Genomic DNA, 19178 nt, shown 5'->3' on the forward strand with positions numbered 1-19178 from the left:
TATACCATATTCCAATCAAAATATTCGTAATCTATATAAAAGCTACAAACAATAACAACAATATTCCTTAGTGAAAAGATTACTTCCAAATTACAAATTTATTTTTTGTTCAAAAAATAATTTCATAAAACTCATAAATCACATGTAAATCAATTTATAATTTATTTGATATCAAAGATTATATTATTTAATTAAAAATCTAGGAAAATTAGATCATTATTTTTTTATGAATATATATCGACAAATAAAAAAAAATTATGAGAACTTTCTCTCGAAGCTCGATTTAAGGATTATAATGTAGTATCCTATTGCTAGACTTCTCTTTGTCTAGATAATTGTACTCCTCCGTAGAATCAAGCCCAACAACTAGACAAGATATGAGCAATTGCAGAAAAACAACAAGAAGAGTTGAAGGAAGGAAATAGGGCTAGGCAGGTGGCGGTGTTCGATAGCTCAAGTCGATCTAATCAAGTAAACCAACCGGTCAAATTATGAAATGAAAATTAGGTTAGGGTAATGATAATATAATGAGATTGATAATGGAGTCCAATTATACCCAACAATAGCTCAGCTAAGGGCTGACACACTGCACGACCATCCAAGCAATTCAAAACACCCTTTACCAAGGTTGAGCAAGATTACAGGGGGACCCTCTTCTGACGTCTACCCATCCCAAGAGAGAGAAAGTGAGAAAGAGAGTAGAGAGAAAGAGAAGAGAAGAGAGAGAGAGAGAGAGAGAGAAAAGAGGAGCAAGAGGGTTAGTGAAATAGGGGATTTAGCTGCCTCTCCTAGGAAGAGAGAAGAGAGGTTGGGGTGGCTGCTGGTGGCGCCGATGGTCATGGCCGAACATCTGATGACAAGCTATAGTTGCTGTGGTTATAAAAGAGGAAAAGAGGCGAGAAAATAGTGAAACATGGTTTCAAATTGTGCCTTAGTCGTTGATTAAGAGGCTAGGGTTTTGTCATTGGCAATAGACCATTAAGGTGTGACGGCCAAATAAAAAACAGGACAGCCGGCTTCAAAAATAAAAGGAGGTCAACCAGTAGCGAAAGGGTATTACAGCAAAATTCTAATGCATGATCGATGAAAATATGTTAGCAATGATGGTTCTTGATAGGAAAACATAGAAAAAAAAGAAATTGGAGTGGTGGTGTACCTTTGCTTCATCTTTGATGAGGTTGGGACCAAAGTTCGGTGAAGATAAAAAGGATGGCTAAGGAAAGATTGAGAGAGAGAGAGAGAGAGAGAGAGGATTAGAAGAAGAGTGTGTGTGGAGCGCCACCTCATGGGGCAGTGGGCCAGCCGATTGGATGGCTGCCTTCGCGGCTTATCATTCAAGATACACCCTTTGGGTGTGGGAGGGGGAGCTGCCACTAGCTCTCTGTGAGTTAGTATTTTTTGACTTTATTGGATATATTCGTATACGTATTGTATGAAAATCCGTCTTTAGCAAAAAAAAAAAAATAGTGATGGGGTAGGAGGAGGAGTCCGCCTCCTCCTCAAATAGGAGCTCTGCCTTGATTAAATTTAGGAACGAGATGCTCTAGGCCGTACTCCAGCACCAAGCAGAGCCTGAGTAGGTTGGTCGATCAATTGATTGAGATGGACCTCACATTCATATTTTATATTTTCTGAATTCTACTTTCTATATACATTATATTTATCATCTTTTTTAGTCTAGCATTCGATGATCCAAGGATACATTTTTTTTTTTTTTTTTTTTGCTTAAGAAAAGGGGTAGGGGGGAGGAAGGGACAAGCCCACCCCCGCGTAGCAGCCCCCATGGGCCCCCGTCCCGCCAGGAGAATGTTCGATGCGGGCAGAAATGGCCGTGTGTTGGGCACCCCGACCGGTTTTACTCATACCCTCCCCACCCGTGAGCCGGGCTCAGCTACTCCTCTGAGCTCTGGCTCGAGTCCCACGTGTGAGTACGTCACACCCGGCACCACCCCGGCTACTAGCGGTTCAAGAGCGGTCCTACACCACAAGTCCAAGCAGTGGCCAAAGTAGTGAGCTCCGGTCCACAATTTAATCGTCGCCGCAGCGATTCGAACTTGGGACCTTGTGGTTAGAATTGCTGCCCAGTACCACTAGGCTACCACCTTGGTGGCATCCAAGGATCCATTTGAGGCGTTATATTTAGTTTGATATATCACCGACTCATTCTCCAACAGCTTATTACTTTTTGATTGAATTACTTCTTTTAACTATTTCTTTTATTATTTTTCATAGTTCGATTAAATTTAGAAATTATATGTGCCACCATCCCAACTCTAATTCTAGACTCGCATAGGTTGCAAATTACTATTAGCAGTAGTTCAAACATCTTGCACAAAGAGATTTTGGAAGTTATTTGGATTTTGTTTATAATTGCTATTTCATATATCTAAGGGATATATAAGAAATATATCTAAGGCCTACACTTGGCAAATTGTTATTAAAAGAAGAAGAAATAAAGGTCTTAGGCTCTGTTTGGGGGAGCTTATGGAGGGCTAGAAAGTGTTATGGAGGGCCAAAAAACACTTTCTGGCCCTCCAAAAATTCTTTTAGATAAAAAATGGTGTTTGGTAAAATTTTCGAAAAACTATTTCAGCTTTTGCAGGAAGCTGAAAACAGCTTTTGGGGAGAAGCTCCAATTTGGAGCTTTCCAAAAATGCTGTTTTTAGTTTTGTCGGAAAGCTTTTTTTGACCAAAATACCCCCATTTAAATCACACTTTTTTTTCCCAAAACCCTCATCCGGCCGCTTCCTCTCTCACCCATCCTCTCCCTCTCCCTCTCTATCTTCTTCCTCTCAACGCCGCCTCTGTTCCTTCTTCTCTTCTTTTTTTTTTTTTTTTTTTTTGTTTTGGGAGCTCGTGGCTACCCACGGTGGCAGCCACCATGCCAGCCACCACCCATGGCCAGCGACCCCTCTATGTTTCAATGGAATAAAATAATAAATAAATAAATAAATAAAATAAGTAAATAAAATAAATAAATAAAAAAATAATGAGTGAGTGGCAAATAATATGATCTAAATAAATAAATTGATTGTGTAATAGCTTCGTGAATAGAAAGGTGGAAAGCCAGCCGAATAATATTTTTTTTATACTGAGCGGAGATTCCGACGGGAAGAAGTTGAAAGCCCCTACTCCTAGCATTGAGCAAGGTAGGGATCAGCAACACAGACCAAAGGCACCGCGCCTCGGCATGACTCTCACAGCACCGGCTGCTTACAGGCAAGGAGCCAGAACAGGAAGACAATAAATAAAAATAAATATTAGTAATTATGTAACCAATTTTATCACCTAGCTAGAAAATTTGTTAGAGAGATAAATGATCATTAAAGGATGAAAAATTAATTTTCACTAATAATTATAATATTTTATATATTTATTATGGTATTATACTATAAATATAATATTATATTACATTATATCATAATACATTGATATGTTATGTTAAATAATTTAATATTATATTAAATTATTATTCTATAATACATAATATTATAGTACTATATTATAATAATATTATATTATATTATATTAATATTATACTATATTATATATTTATGTATTAATATATATTATATTTTATTATGCTATGTTATATAATACTGGTAATATCCTGGTCATTTTATTACACAAAAGTACTTTCTCAGTTTGTTTACCAAACACATGTTAAAGTGCCACAGCACTTTAAAAATATAGTTATCAAACAGTAAACAGCCTTTTATAAATGCTCTACTTCCAAAAGCTCTACTACTAACAACTCTCCCAAATAGGGCCTTAGCTATTTGAAGCAGGATCGCATTGAATTTTATTTGGTTATATCCCAGTGGGCCTCATTGTTTAAGCCCACTAGGCCTCCTCAAGGCCCAAATATGTGGACGGAAATAGATGCACCATTGGACGGCATTTGATCAAGACACGTAGCAGAACTGCCGTGGTCTTCGGGATACCATCAATACGCGTGTTCTAAATCTCGCGAACCTTCCACGTTTAAATCCATGGAATAAACCGTTGTGATCGCCCCAACAACAACTCGAGCTCCCATTGGCGGAGACGCGTAAACCTTGAAACCCTATTGGTCCACGTCATTGCAATGACATGTACCCTTCTCCGGATTCGTGGAAATGGATCCGGTTTACGTGTTGCAGTGTCGCTCGGACCCAAATCGTTCCATTAAATACCGCTGAAACCCTTCAATCTCGCAAGTTAAGTCTTCGCCAGCTTCCGGGAAGAGAGAGAGAGAGAGAGAGAGCGAGCGATTCCATCGGATCCGTCTCCAGCGTAGGGTTTTGGAGGAGGAGGAGAAGCTCGTGAAGCAGCCATGGATCGATCTATGCGAAATAGCGGCTCCGCGATCTTGTTAGGGATCTTGCTTTCAGGTATGAAGTGTTTGGATCCCTTGAGTTTTCTTTTGTTAGATCAAGTTTTGATGGTTTGATTCCTGGGATCTGTTTTCCTATCGTGATGAGTATAGTTGTTTAGATCTGGTGCTTGGTTTTATTTCGATAGACTGGTGTGTTTGTTTCTTTCATTTCGACTTGTTTCTATGGGTTTATGTTGCTGATCTGCTTCGAGGGAACGAGATCTGCTTCGAGGGATTGATCTAGCTGCACGGTTTGGGGTTTGTCGTTGATCATTTGTCATTTTGATAGAGAAGGAGAAACCGAGTTTGTTGTCCAGATTTTTCTTTACTGCCAAGTAAAATCACGGATTTTTTTATGCCCTTGTAGTGTGGCGTTGATCTCATAAATAATGACGAAATTTTGATATGCTTGATTTAGTGGAAGCCTTAACTTCTATCAGTTTATTGCTTAGATTGTACGTCAGAAATTATCTTAATCTTATTCAGAGCTGGTTGCGTGAAAGGGGCTTCGATACGTCCTAGGTTTGAATAATTGCTTGTGGAATGACTACCTCGTCTGGATTAGACATAGATTGTAATATCAGATGGGAAAACGTAAAGATCACTTTTTGGATAACTGTTCGATGGCTCTTAGTGATCATTTGTAGCTTGTGTCTGCATTAAGACGTAAATGAATTTCTGCTAACTAACTTTACCCAATTATTTCTCTTACCAAGAAACGTTAATGTTTCTATATTGTATAAAGTTGGATCTGGTCAGAGTTTGTATTCTTTGAAAACTGATATAACCAAATATTTCCTTTGATTTTGTGGTTCAGTATAATGGTTTTTATTTTTAACAACCTTTTGGAACAAAGAATATAGGTCTAGAACAAATCTTTAGTAGCTTATGCGTAAACACTTGGCAAAACATCATGATCATCAGAAGTTAGTGAATTTCTGTTTAGGATGTCAATCGTGTAATAGTTAACGTTATTTATGTTTACTAGTTTAGTGGATTTCTGTCGATGCAAACTAGGTTGTCGATTGTGTGTTGGTTAACCTAATTTATGTGTACCGATGCACCATCTGGAGGACAAATTGAACTGATCAAAAAACTAATTCTTTTATTGGCCATTGGTGGTTATTATCAGAAGCACGAGTTTTCTTGGGTTTCTTGGGTAACTATGAGTGCTAGGTTTCTAGACAGAGTTTAGGAAATAAATGTTGAAGGTCCTTTTAGAAATATTATCTTCTATGCTTCCAATGGTAAATAATTTAATCAATTGTTGGAAGAAACATATGCAATCATCAGAGAAGGCTAGAAGGCCACAACTAACTTAGTAACACTATGTATGAACCAGTTAAGCATATCATTTTACCAATTAAATTATAATTATTTTTTTATATTCTTATGAGATGTACATTGATAGGTGCCTCCCTATGCGTTTTCATTTATGCAACAAATATTTGTTTAGTCATTGTTTGATGATGCATGGTTTTTGATTTAACCTTCTTTATTTTGTATCATTAATATGTAGAAAATGCAGATAATATGTGGTAGGTTTCTTTCTTCTATAGGAGAAAAAAGATGATATATGCTTGTGCTTTTAGTTATGGTAGTGTGCAAAAGCAGTGAGGTATTAACTTTGGAGGATAATTTGGCAGGATGTCTCTTTGCATTTTCGATTGCAAAAGAAGAAGCCACCAAGTTGGGGACAGTTATTGGTATAGATTTGGGCACTACCTACTCATGTGTTGGTGTTTACAAGAATGGTCATGTAGAAATCATAGCCAATGACCAAGGGAACCGTATCACACCATCCTGGGTGGCCTTCACTGATAGCGAGAGATTAATTGGCGAGGCTGCAAAGAACCAGGCAGCTTTAAATGCGGAGAGGACCATTTTTGATGTTAAAAGGCTTATTGGAAGAAAGTAAGAATCTCTCTCTCTCTCTCTCTCTCTCTACCTGAATTCTGTTAACCAGTGCAATGATATAATTTATGTGCTCTTGCAGGTTTGAGGACAAAGAGGTACAGAGGGACATTAAACTTGTGCCATATAAAATTGTGAACAAGGATGGCAAGCCTTACATCCAAGTCAAAATCAGGGATGGAGAGGTCAAGGTTTTTAGTCCTGAAGAGATTAGTGCCATGATTCTAACTAAGATGAAGGAGACAGCTGAAGCATACCTTGGGAAGAAAATTAAGGATGCTGTTGTCACTGTCCCAGGTAATAAAAATGGTCTGATTTAGAAATTACTTTTTAGTTAAATTCTAATTGCAATCATCTTCTTACATCTTTTGTCCTTAATCTGTTCCAGCTTACTTCAATGATGCTCAGAGGCAGGCAACTAAGGATGCCGGCATAATAGCTGGTTTGAATGTTGCTAGGATAATAAACGAACCAACCGCTGCTGCTATTGCCTATGGTCTTGATAAGAAAGGTGGGGAGAAGAACATCCTTGTTTTTGATCTTGGTGGAGGGACATTTGATGTCAGTATCTTGACTATTGATAACGGAGTTTTTGAGGTTTTGGCAACAAATGGGGACACTCACCTTGGAGGTAAGACCTTAGGCTTCTGACAGTAGAGGTTCTTTACAACTTTTCTGATTATTTTTCAGCTTAATTTTTGGCATAATCAATGACAGAGTTCTCTTTAGTAGTTGTGATTTCTAGTCCACCTATTAATTATGATCCAGTTCTGTGGTATACATTCTAAGTTTTGGTTTTCAGGCTTTCCCTGAAATACTGAGGTATCTTTGTAACATGAAAGGCCTAGAGTCCAGCATGTGCTGTTTCGCCTGTAGCCTTCTACATGAGGACAGCATGGATGGCTGGATCTCCAGGCATAGGGGTTCCATTCCAAGTAAAGAAATATCAGGATTCTTTGATTTTACCAGGAAACAAACTAAGCAAACAATATTTGTAAGGGAAATTCACGTTCTAATTGGAAGTTTTGAATACTTGAATCAGCAGTAAGAATTGAGAGAAAGCAAGACATTAGATTCCAGCATCTATACATTGTGTGGTTCTCTGAATAATCACAGCCATCCTTAACTTCTTTGCATGTGCCCCTCATGTACCAGTCCTAGTGGGAAATGTAGTTTCGATCATTATGAGTCATCAACTTGGGATGCTGCAGTTGTTGAGTGGTTTTTTCTTGGTAGTATTGCTGACACAAGCTAAATTGTTTCTATCCTGCAGGTGAAGACTTTGATCAGAGAATCATGGAATACTTCATCAAATTGATTAAGAAAAAGCACGGAAAGGACATCAGCAAGGACAATAAGGCTCTTGGGAAGCTGAGGAGGGAGTGTGAGCGTGCCAAGAGAGCTTTGAGCAATCAGCACCAGGTCCGGGTGGAGATCGAGTCACTATACGAAGGCCTGGACTTCTCTGAGCCTCTGACCCGAGCCCGGTTTGAAGAGTTAAACAATGATCTCTTTAGGAAGACCATGGGACCTGTGAAGAAGGCTATGGAAGATGCTGGACTGGAGAAGCGCCAGATTGATGAAATTGTCCTTGTGGGCGGGAGCACCAGGATTCCAAAGGTTCAACAGCTTCTGAAGGACTATTTTGATGGGAAGGAACCAAGCAAGGGCGTGAACCCGGATGAGGCAGTTGCATATGGGGCAGCTGTCCAAGGAGGCATTTTGAGCGGGGAGGGTGGTGAAGAAACCAAAGGTAAATTATCTTCTGCTATTATTTTTACCGTATGCTATTTATGCGCAGAGTTAGATAATTAAGAGCAATCTCATCATAACACTTATATTGCATCCCTGTAAGATGTAAAATGAGTACCATGAAATAGAGCATAGATAATGCCAAAGTAAATTTTTATAGCCTGGTATCGTGGGTCACGGATTCAGCTGGCACTAATTTGAACTCTACTTTTATTCTTGATCTGTGTTTTCTAATGTGATCTGGTTGCAGATATTCTCTTGTTGGATGTGGCGCCTTTAACTCTTGGGATTGAGACGGTTGGTGGAGTGATGACCAAGCTGATTCCAAGAAACACTGTCATCCCAACCAAGAAATCTCAAGTTTTCACCACTTACCAGGATCAGCAGACTACTGTCTCTATTCAGGTATTGGAATTTTCCTCGAAGTCAATTGACATCTTATCTTGCTCCCCCAAATGATGTGCTGCTTTTGCGAATTTGTTGCTTGTGAATTACAGATTCATGTATCTTTAAATGCAGGTCTTTGAGGGTGAAAGAAGTCTTACAAAGGACAACAGGATGCTTGGGAAGTTTGATCTAACTGGAATTCCTCCAGCTCCCAGGTTTGTTTCCTCGCATCCATCTCTTCAAATGCGTTTCATCTTCAAGAAGAACAATTTTCTGTAGCAGTGTTCTTCAGCTATTAAAAACTATTGTGGTTGGTGAAAAAACAGGGGCACACCTCAGATTGAAGTCACATTTGAGGTCGATGCCAACGGCATTCTGAATGTCAAAGCAGAAGATAAGGGAACCGGTAAGTCAGAAAAAATCACCATCACCAATGACAAGGGGCGTCTGAGTCAGGAAGAGATTGATCGCATGGTTAAGGAGGCAGAGGAGTTTGCCGAGGAAGACAAGAAAATAAAGGAGAAGATTGATGCCCGCAACCAGCTGGAGACATATGTCTACAACATGAAGAACACCATCAACGAGAAAGACAAGCTCGCCGACAAGCTTGAGAGCGAAGAGAAGGACAAGATCGATGCAGCTCTTAAGGATGCCCTTGAATGGCTCGATGACAACCAGAATGCTGAAAAAGAAGACTACGATGAGAAGCTCAAGGAGGTCGAGGCTGTATGCAACCCCATCATCTCTGCTGTCTATCAGAGATCCGGTGGTGCCCCCGGGGGAAGCTCCGACGATGACGACTCACATGATGAGCTTTAAGCCCTCAACTTGTAAGGGTGGAGTAGTGTAGATGACGCGAGACTAAAAAGTATCTTGTAATTTTTTGTAGCAGTTGGATTTAAAATGGAAGAGTGTGGAGGAAGGGTGGCATGGCATGATTGCTCCTTATTAATTTGGATTTTTCTTCTATATGTGGGCTAGTCTGTCAATCTTAGGGATGCTGTGGAGATTTTGTTTGACAAATCCATTTGCCCAAAGTAAGATGGAAAAGCATACTGTTGCTATTGAAATGTGTCCTGTGGTGACACTTTTCCTAAGTTGTATGCTTCAGATTTTATTTCTTCCTGTTGAATGACAATTTTTGACACATTTAAATTCTCTTTATCCTGCAGATTATATGGGGCAATATCAAGCTAGAATTGGCTTCCATAGGCTCTTGAAATATTGATCAACTACAACAATTTGAAGCATAATAGATACGTCTTCAGAATTTTAAATCTTCTAAGTTGGTGTTATAAATATGCTCTACGATCAAGGATGACTGTGTATAATGATTTTGGTCGTAATGGCTGTTAAAGGTTGCAAGAACGAGCATTAAACTGGCTAGAGAAACACTCTCGGCCACAAATCTTCGGATTGGAAATGCAGCAAACTTGCAGTAGGAGGCAAAATAGTGTGGTTTGCCAAATTCTGTGGGGACAGGAGGGAGGTTTGATCAGTTCTTCATGTCGACAGAACTACAACTCGGTGGCTGTGGCTCCAAAATACGAAGTTTGAGCATTCATTTAAGTTCGGCCAATCCACGTCAACAAGTCTCTTTGGGGTTCTGCATCCTTGCGGTTTCTCCAAAAATTTTTCTATGAAATGTTCGACAGTGGTTCCATGATTAATCTTCAAAGGAAGTTCATTAGCTTTTTCATAGACGGTGATTGAAACCCGGAGATCGTCAACCTATCAGTGGCATGCCAATCAATCATCTCGCAGGTTGTACCCGCTGAACCCTAATAGTGTCCTGTCAAAAAGAAAAGCCCTAATATTTGTGGTTGAGCACTTTTTGTTTTGACAAAAAAAAAAGAAAAAAAATTTTTGCCTACACTTTTAACTTAAATATTTTACTAGAGAACATATGGTTGGAGGTATCATGGACTATAGTTCCAAGCAAATGCATTAGGATGTTGCAATGTTTACTTAATAGGTCAGAATAAGTGTATACCTGACCTTTTAGCACCATGCATGGCAAGTCGGGTTATTAGAGAGCGGAATTTTAACTTTGCCTCTTGAAAATTTAGAAAATGGGAGATTTCGGTAGATCATTTGGACATGAAAGGGTTTCTATGGGAAGCAATGAGTCGGTTTATAGATAACTAATAAATTCAAAAACTGTTATAATTAATTTTTTGGTGCAATAAAATTAGTTTTTTAAAAATTTTATTTTTAAGAAAAACCGATGGTGCTATTTGGCATTATTTTTATTTTTTCTATATTAAGGATAAAATAAATAAAATTTTATTAATATCTTAATTTTTAATGTATATATATATATATTTTATAGATTTAATTATTTCAATAAATATATATAGCGATGGCATAAGCGTAAGGGTAACAATGCTACGGATAGTAACGATGATGATGTTTGTACAATATCAGCAACAAATAATGGTGATGAATAAATTAGAAGTAATGACATTAATGATAGTGATAATGATGATGGCGATAGCATAGCATGGAGATGTAGATGATCATATGATAAATACAACCATAGTGTAGTGGTGATGCTTCTTTATTTTAAAAGTATTTTTTAGAAAAAAAAATAATTGTTAGAGATAAAATAAAAAACATCAAATATATTCTTTTCCTCCTGGATTCTATTTTTTTTAAAAAAATTAAAAAATGATGCAAAATGAGATCTTAGCTATTTCTGTCATGGTTTCAAAAAAAAAAAAAAAGCAACATTCCACTTGCAATTATTTATTTTTTTTTGCCACTGAGGTGGTAGCTCAGTGAAACTAGGCCTTTACTTCCACCCGTGCGGTTCGAGTTCGAAACGCCCGAACGTCGATTAAATGAGGAGACCGAATACTCCCCACTCGGATACGTGGGGTAGGAGGGCTTATTGGTCCACTGATAACCTCGGCGGTGCTTGGTGTGACGTACTCATACAAAAAAATCGTGCTGGAGCCCAGAGGGGTGACCGAGCTGGGCCCATGGGTGGGAAGGGTATGAGTAAAAATGGTCGGCGTGCCCAACACACGGTCAGTTCTGTCGGCATCGAATATTCTCCTAGCGGGGTGGGGGCCCAATGAGGGCTGCTATACGGGGTGGGCTTATCCATTCCTTCCCTCTTTCACTTTTTTTAAGGCAAAAAAAAAAAAACACTTTTTTTTCTCAGAGAGAGACAAAATAATAATTATAATAATAATAATAATAAGTAGTTGCCCAGCACCCGCGCACCACTCTTCTTTGAAGTCCGGCAACCCAACGGCCAGCGCAAACCAAAACGTCCCTACTCTCCCGTCTTGTTGACCGAAGTTTCTGCCACTCGATCCCCAACTCTCGCTTTCCCTCCTCTCTCTCTCTCTCTCTCTCTCTCACACACACACACACACACACACTCTAAACCCTTCCTCTCTCCTCCTCTCTCTCTCTCGCCCCATGCCATGACACCTCACCTCTCCTCCTCTTTTCCCGTCTCCAAACCCCTTCCGACCCACCCCCATAAGCCGATCCCAAGAACACCGACGCCCCAAAAGCCTATCCAAGTCCTCAACTCCACCATCCGCCACCGGAGATCCCACCACAAGAAGATCGGAAGCCCCGAGCCCCCATGGCTTGTCCTCCCTCCCCCCGCCCTCGCAAACCCCTTCTCCGGCGAAACGCCGCCGCTCTTCGGCTTCCAGCTGAAGAGCCCCGCCACCGGCATCCCCTTCTCCCTCCGCCTCGTCCAGTTGAGGAAGAAACGCACGAGCTCCCCCCGGCCCCGCTCCTCCTCCTCCCCCCCGGCCCTCGGCTCCGTCGGCAACGCCGTCTGGTCCCTCGCTTCTCTCATGGAGGAAATCCAGAGATCCATCCTCTCCGAAGACGACGAGGCGGAGGACACCGCCGAGTGTGTTTCCAGAGATACCGGCGACTCCATCGTTTGGCTCTTCCGGAAAGTCTTCTCCTCCTCGCCTAATCTCGCCGTCGGCCTCCTTGTTCTCATGGCCAAATTCTTCGTCGCCTCGGTGGGGACGGAGAAGCCGAAGGTCCTCGCAGCCGTCGCGGAAGAAAGGAACCTCGACGGCCCCGATGCTTCGAAACCCGGTCCGCCGGGGAGTTACGGGCGCCGCTGGTCCGACCTCGGAATCCTCGACGGCGCCGAGAAGGCGGCATTCGACGATCGGTGCCCCGACTCCATGCGGCGGCGCATGGCTTACGAGAACATGATCGCCAACGAGGGGACCAATTCCCTGATCCTCTCGAACTACGCGCAGCTCCTTTATCAGTATGAGAAGGACTTCGATAGGTCTGAAACCCTATCAATTCGCTGATCCTTGATATCCATATTGGCTCTTACATTCTTTTGCTAATGTAATTTTTTTTTTTTTTTTTGGTGGGTGGCAGAGCGAACCATTTCTTCCGTTGGGCGGTGAATGCGGAGCCGGCGGATGGGGAGGCGATGAGCAGGTACGCGTTGTTCCTGTGGCGCGGCCGTGGAGACCTCGAGGGGGCGGAGGAGATGTTCTTGGAGGCGATACAGGCCGACCCAGAGAACGACTACCACAGGAGTAATTATGCCTGGTTCTTATGGACGACCGGCGGACAGGATACTTGCTTCCCCTTGGAAGCTAATGAAGAAAGAGATTGCCGGGAATTGTGACTCCTACTCTTATGGTTCGAGGTTACAAAGGCAGGTAGGCTTTCTAATTCTTTGTTTTCAATTAAACAGCTAGCTATTAGTCTGGTTCATGTTGGGGTTGCTGAAGAATTGGAAATCTTGTAGCCTGGATGTAGGGGATTTGTTTCATTCATTTATTTATTCGGTTCATTTCATAAAGAACTAACTTTTGTTCTCTCGTCTGATTAGCCACTCTAGAGCTCTCTAAGTCTACTAGCATGTGTGTTCGATTTTCAAATAATGTTTTGGTTTACAGTTTTCATCGAGCACAAAACAAGCTGCAAATCCTGTTGTTACTTCCTTTAAATTATTATTTGTATAAAACTTTTAATTATGATATGGTCTTGATGCGGAACAATGTGATGCAATATATGCGACAAAATCTTGTCTAAAATCGCATATTAGACAGTGTACCTGCGTTGCATGTAGTTGGATCATGTTGTTTCATATTCATTCATAATTAGGTGAACAAGGATTTAGTTAAGATGAAAAGAATCAATATTATGTTCTTGTGTTAAAAAAATTATTCATTCTATTGATAGAGCTAGTTAACAGAGATGGCCGAGTTGGGTGGGTTTGGCTTTATGTTTTACTAGCAATCAGACAAAAACCAGTAGCAAAATGAAACCACCATCTTCATGGAAAGGTCAGATATGATTCAGAAAAATGATCAGTCGCCAGTGAAATGATGCTACAGAAAATATTGAGCTGGTCTTTTTTCTTGTTTGTTGTAGCCTCACATTACTGATATAACATTGCTAGGATGAAAGCCAAAAGATATGAAAGCTGTACAGAAATAAAAGCATTAAAAGGAGTAAACATGAACCATCTTTCTAATTTAAACATTTTCTGCACATGCCGAGCTATAGTGATCTTTCTTAGCTTTGATATCTACAACTAGCTCTCATGCCAGTTTATGATTATTACCATATAACACATAGAAGAGCGGGTCATTCTGGCCATTCATGCGCTGATTAATTTTGTACCATATAATTGTAAAGATTTACTCATTTGGCGCAATCAGCTGTATGTATTGACCATTGATGGTTATGATAAAAAAATGTATGCAACACACATGAACATAGAGATTGCGAAACATAGGGGAAAGGAGGCTTAATAGTTGCAGCAAATTATGAGTTAATGTAAAACAAATGCCTGCACCATATATGAGACAAACACTAACAATTTGCAGGGATAATGTTAACATATAGGAGAAGGATGGTAGAAGAGCTAGAACTGTAAAACATATATACATCTCTGTCTGGTTCCTTCGCTGTAAATTTGCCGAACGCTATCATGCAGCATACAGATGCAAGTAGAGATTCGAGTTTTGGAATGCATGAGTCAAGGAACGGTTTGCTTCTTTTGTAGCCAGTCTGCATGGAGGGTCAAATCCATCACCTGAGATACAACAATTGTAGTTTGTTTTCTTTTCCCCAAGTTTAGAAACATGTTATTAAGTTGGAAGTTGCAAAGATTTTTAAATTGGCAAATAAAGAAAATAAGGGCTGGTTTGGTATTGCTTTCTTTTTTCTGTTTCTGTTTTCTGAAACCCAAGAAGAGAAAATTGTACTGGACCAGAGTCGGTACCATGAAAACCTTTTGCTTTTTGAAGTTGTTTGGTGAAAATCTCCAGAAGCTTTGGAAGGAAAGATTTATCTATTTTAGAAACGAGCAACAAGTAGCAGCAAGGAATAGTGGAACTTTGGTACAAATGCTGTCTTCCACATTTATCAGCATGTCAGATTTTGCTAATTTGTAGGAAAAAAAAACAGAAATGGTGCCAAACAGATCCTAAGGAAGTCATTCAAACATAGGAACAATTGATCAGTAAGATACAATTAGGAAAGTGCTGAAAAGATGCCCAAAATGTATGAAAGAAATTAAACTATGATTTTGATGAAATTGAAGAGGCAAGCAAATCTTGGTTGTGGTTAAGAAAAAAAAACATATATTTAATGTAATTTAGAGAAATGCCAAGTTCTGTTTGACAATAACAGTTCATGGATTCATAAGTGTGACCAAATTGGTGGCAAAAGGCTGCTAGTATTTATGCCATGACATAGTAAGAAGTCTAGTTAAACATATGATTCTCTATATATCTGTATACCTTCTTGCTCTTCGCGACATGTGAGCACCATCCTCAGAAGCTAGTGCAAACAGTTGATTGCCTGTCTTTTAGAGCATGAAATGAACAAAGTGAATATTAATGAAGAATATGATCTGCAAGAGGAAAAAGAAGTATAAGTATGAATGCAAATATCTTGATGTTGTCTTCAGGAATGTAGACTTTGTAAAGCTTAGATGCCTCCAGATTGGAAGGCTTAGAAGAACATTAGGAGTCATAAATGGATGTGTTCTTGCCTTCAATCACAATCTCTATCAGATTCCATAAATTATGTAACATACTCTGTAAGACAGGATAACAGAATTGAATTCCCACTCTTTAAGTACCAAGTATTTGAAATTTTCACGAGCTCATGCATTTTGAAAGCCAAAAGTAGTTTCCCGGAGTATGCAAAACCATTTTTATGTGCTAAACAGCTAAGAAGATCTACAATTGCGTGTTACATTTACAGCAATTAGGTGTCACACTTGAGCTTAGGAGTCAGCTGCAACTTCTGTTTGTACTGTGTAATCCTAAACTCCCAATCCTCAAGTTCATCACATATTGATAAGCTGTTATAATGACCTAGGATCTCATCCAAAAAAGCTAGCCGGAAGGTGTATCTGGGTTTCTTGGTTTTGTATAAGTATAAAAGATCTATCCAATGCACAACCAATGTGGGACTAAACCCGATTGTATGGGTTCTCACATGCTCCCCTATTTAAGCGTGGGTTCTCTCACCATATTAGGGATCCAGATCCATTCAAATCCAATCACATGGCTTACAAATCTAATTACAAATATCAAGATCAGCTCGTAGTTGGTCCAATGGGTTCAAGCTACAGTATCTTCTAGTCTACATGGATCGTAGGTTGGGTCCACTCTAATACAATTAACCTAGGACATCCATCACTCAGAAATGTTATTTGGGTTTCTTGCCAGGTATAAGTATCCAAGATTTACCTAGTGCATAGCCAATTTGGAACTTAACATATGCCCACATAGATCGTCACATACTCTCCCCATTTGAGACTTGGGTCCGTGCTGCGGTAACACCTAGTCCACATGGATTATGGACCGAGTCCACTTTGATACAATTTTAACTACCTAGAATATTGCTGAAAAAGGCTAGTTAGAAGATATTGTTTAAATTTTTTGGCCCTATATATATATATCCAAGATCTACTCAATACACAATCGATATAGAGCTAAACATACATCTGCACGAGCCACATATAATCCCTCTTCCTAGCTTAAGCCTTAGCGTCATGGCCAGGCTAAGATTCTAAATTTAATTAAATATAATAAAAAATACTAGAAATCTAATCACAAATATTATGATCGGTTTGTGATCAGCTTCAAAAGAGACTGTAACATGGGCTATAAATCGAGTCAGCTTTGATATTATTTGTAACAATTCAAAACTTTATCCAAAAAGCTTGTTGGAATGTATTATTTGAATTTATTGGCTTGTATAAATATTTAAGATCTCTTCAGCAAATAACCAATATGGGACAAAACACATGCCAGTATAAATTCTCACTCATACTTGGCATCTATTTAAGCCCTAACATCTTTGCCAGTCTATAGGTTCAATTCTAATGTCACACCCTTGCATCTGACTTACTAAGTACTTCCTTGCTTTAAATTGTATTTAGGAGCTTTACCACCTCACTGTCGCTTTTTTGTTGTTTCATGTAATCAGAACCAAAGAGGCCCATGTACGCCCTGTCTGCCTATGCAGTTTGGATTTGACAATCTCTTCAGGCATTCAAATATTACAAGCTACAGCTCATGGTACTAGGCAACTAGCCTGAACAGGTTATAAGCCCCTTCAACTCCTTACATTGTGACAGCTTATAACTTTCTTGAAATATTGATTTGTAACTATTCTACAACATTATTTCGATCATTAGCCATTTGTTATTCCTCATAGCATTGACTTGAACGAGGGGATTCTTCTCAGTGATCCGTCAACAGTATCAGTATAATTTGAAAGGATAAATTGTCATTGGTAGTTAACTTGTCATGTTACCCTAAAGAAGCTCCCCCTAATAAATCTCAATGTGTTTCCTTTCCTTACCTTATTTTTTTCATTAGTTTTATCCAATTAACTTTATCTCTATTGATTTATATTTTTCTTTTGATATGCGTAAAGTTTTACCCAAGCATTATGTGTTTCCCAAAACCGAATTATCGCAATCACCACTTCGCACATTCTTTATATCACAATCTAAAAACCCATCAAGTCAACTTGAAACTCGATGAGCCAATTCGACCCTGCAAGTTTTCCAGCTGATCCTGTAGGAGACTCAGCTTATGTAAACTCAGGTTTTTGATTTAGTCTTGACTCGGCTAACTCATCGAGTTATTTGAAAGTTGTTATGACAGTTGATTTGATACCATGTTTTTTTTTCTTCAAATTTTCATCCAAAGCGAGTGAATAGAGGTTTTCTTTTAGTATATTCAGTGTGAAAAATCTAATAGTACAAATGGAAAGTACAGGGTTGTGGCTTCTATTCCTCATCCACTCCCAGGATCCTAATGCCTATCATGCGTTGAGGGAGTCTTGCTAGTTGCCCCCTCCAAGTACTCAGACATTGACATACAAATAATAGTTGGCATGTCAAATAATCCTTGATCTCTCTTAATTTTTCATTTTAATCATTTAATTAATGTATTGATTGTATGTTAACGATAAATTATTGAATTAGGGTTCTATGTCCCAAAGTACATTAATATCTCTATTTATATTTATGAAAATCAATATTGAATACCAAGTATATATATTTAAGAATGCATATATATACATATACATGTATATATAAATGTATGTATGTTTGTATATATGTATGTATGTATATAGTCTATCTCTTAGTTTCTACATACTTCTAATGTTGGATGTGAGTTCTAATTGGAGGAGCCAAATATTAATTAAACCTAATAGCTGTTTAACATGCGAAATTACATGAGTGTTTATATATATATATATGTACACCTTTAATTGAAGCCCCTTTTCAAACTTTAAAGTAACAACTAGCAGAAAACACCCGTGATGAACAAAAGTGGACATGCATGATATGCGAGATAAGGGATAAAGACATACATGGACAGCCATAATCCTAAAAATAAAGTAAAAAGGCTGCTTAGTGGAGAGAGTCGTTCTCTCTCTTAAGTGAGTGGATGCCTCAATCTTTCAGAAGAGACTGAGATATCATGTAGGGCTTTGATCGAGAGAAGTAAGTAACATCATGGAAGGTGTATTATTGGGTGAGATCGGTTACGTGGTTAAAATAATAAATGGGGAGGAAGAAAGCGAGAAGGGGATTCCACCTTTGATATACGAAATTGTTTAGGGTCAGAGACAGAGGCAAAATGATGGCGAGCAATATCAAAGCTCATCAAAAATTCCAAACTAAAGGCTCTGACTTAACTTCTAAGCATTTTGAATTGACGTATCATCCACCTTGTACATTTTTTAAAATATGGAAGAATAGTATTCATCCTTTACTCCTTTAAGATTCAAAAGAAGCAGGTGAGATATAGTTTCACCTTAATTTATCTAACAGTTGAATCAATCACATCAAGGATCACAGTCAAAATTCCTTCAAACTCCTCTTGTTTTTTTTGAAGTTATATTTATCAAGCCTTCTCCTTGTTTAGAATCAGTCAAATTACTATTACTCCGAAACTTGCACTAGAATTTTCCCAAAAACTCTATCCACAGCTCTTTCTGTACTTCTTCTGATACCCATGCAATATCTTTCCCAAGGGAAGCAAACAAAGAAATGGTCACCCTCGGTGAACTAATCAAAACCTACCACCTAATTCGTAAGAGTATACATTACTTAAAATGGAGGACACAAACAGGGGCATCACAACAGCTATAGTGTCAGGTTGCTAATCAATCACCCAAAAGCCATGTTCAAGGACATCATCCACAGAATAGAGAAAAAGAAATTAGTAAAACAAGTTCATATTGATGCTCCAAATGCAGGTATACTCCA

General features: G+C 39.0%; 2 protein-coding genes across 2 annotated transcripts; both read left to right on the plus strand.

The window, feature by feature from the left end:
- Positions 1-4192: 4192 nt before the first annotated feature.
- LOC103712101 (luminal-binding protein 5) lies at positions 4193-9565 on the plus strand. Its single transcript, XM_008798505.4, has 8 exons — positions 4193-4373; positions 6004-6271; positions 6354-6568; positions 6660-6902; positions 7545-8024; positions 8274-8428; positions 8543-8625; positions 8737-9565. The coding sequence occupies exons 1-8, from the start codon at positions 4316-4318 to the stop codon at positions 9227-9229; spliced, it is 1995 nt and encodes a 664-aa protein (XP_008796727.1). The 5' UTR covers positions 4193-4315; the 3' UTR covers positions 9230-9565.
- A 2232-nt stretch (positions 9566-11797) lies between these two features.
- On the plus strand, positions 11798-17191 carry LOC103712105. The gene is made up of 3 exons (XM_008798510.4): positions 11798-12692; positions 12791-13080; positions 16877-17191. Exons 1-2 carry the CDS (start codon positions 11848-11850, stop codon positions 13044-13046), a joined length of 1101 nt encoding a protein of 366 aa, XP_008796732.3. The 5' UTR covers positions 11798-11847; the 3' UTR covers positions 13047-13080; positions 16877-17191.
- The last annotated feature ends 1987 nt before the right edge of the window (positions 17192-19178 follow it).

The sequence above is a fragment of the Phoenix dactylifera genome, chromosome 2 (genome assembly GCF_009389715.1).
Source record: "Phoenix dactylifera cultivar Barhee BC4 chromosome 2, palm_55x_up_171113_PBpolish2nd_filt_p, whole genome shotgun sequence".
Classification (NCBI taxonomy): Eukaryota; Viridiplantae; Streptophyta; class Magnoliopsida; order Arecales; family Arecaceae; genus Phoenix; species Phoenix dactylifera.

What these genes read in the sequence shown, in the direction of transcription:
- LOC103712101 (XM_008798505.4), top strand. Translation starts at nt 4,316, where the DNA reads ATGGATCGATCTATGCGAAATAGCGGCTCCGCGATCTTGTTAGGGATC. An exon ending in TGCTGTTGTCACTGTCCCAG is followed by an intron (nt 6,569 to 6,659) that starts GTAATAAAAATG and finishes AATCTGTTCCAG; the next exon opens with CTTACTTCAATGATGCTCAG. An exon ending in AGACTACTGTCTCTATTCAG is followed by an intron (nt 8,429 to 8,542) that starts GTATTGGAATTT and finishes CTTTAAATGCAG; the next exon opens with GTCTTTGAGGGTGAAAGAAG.
- LOC103712105 (XM_008798510.4), top strand. Translation starts at nt 11,848, where the DNA reads ATGACACCTCACCTCTCCTCCTCTTTTCCCGTCTCCAAACCCCTTCCG. An exon ending in TATGAGAAGGACTTCGATAG is followed by an intron (nt 12,693 to 12,790) that starts GTCTGAAACCCT and finishes GGTGGGTGGCAG; the next exon opens with AGCGAACCATTTCTTCCGTT.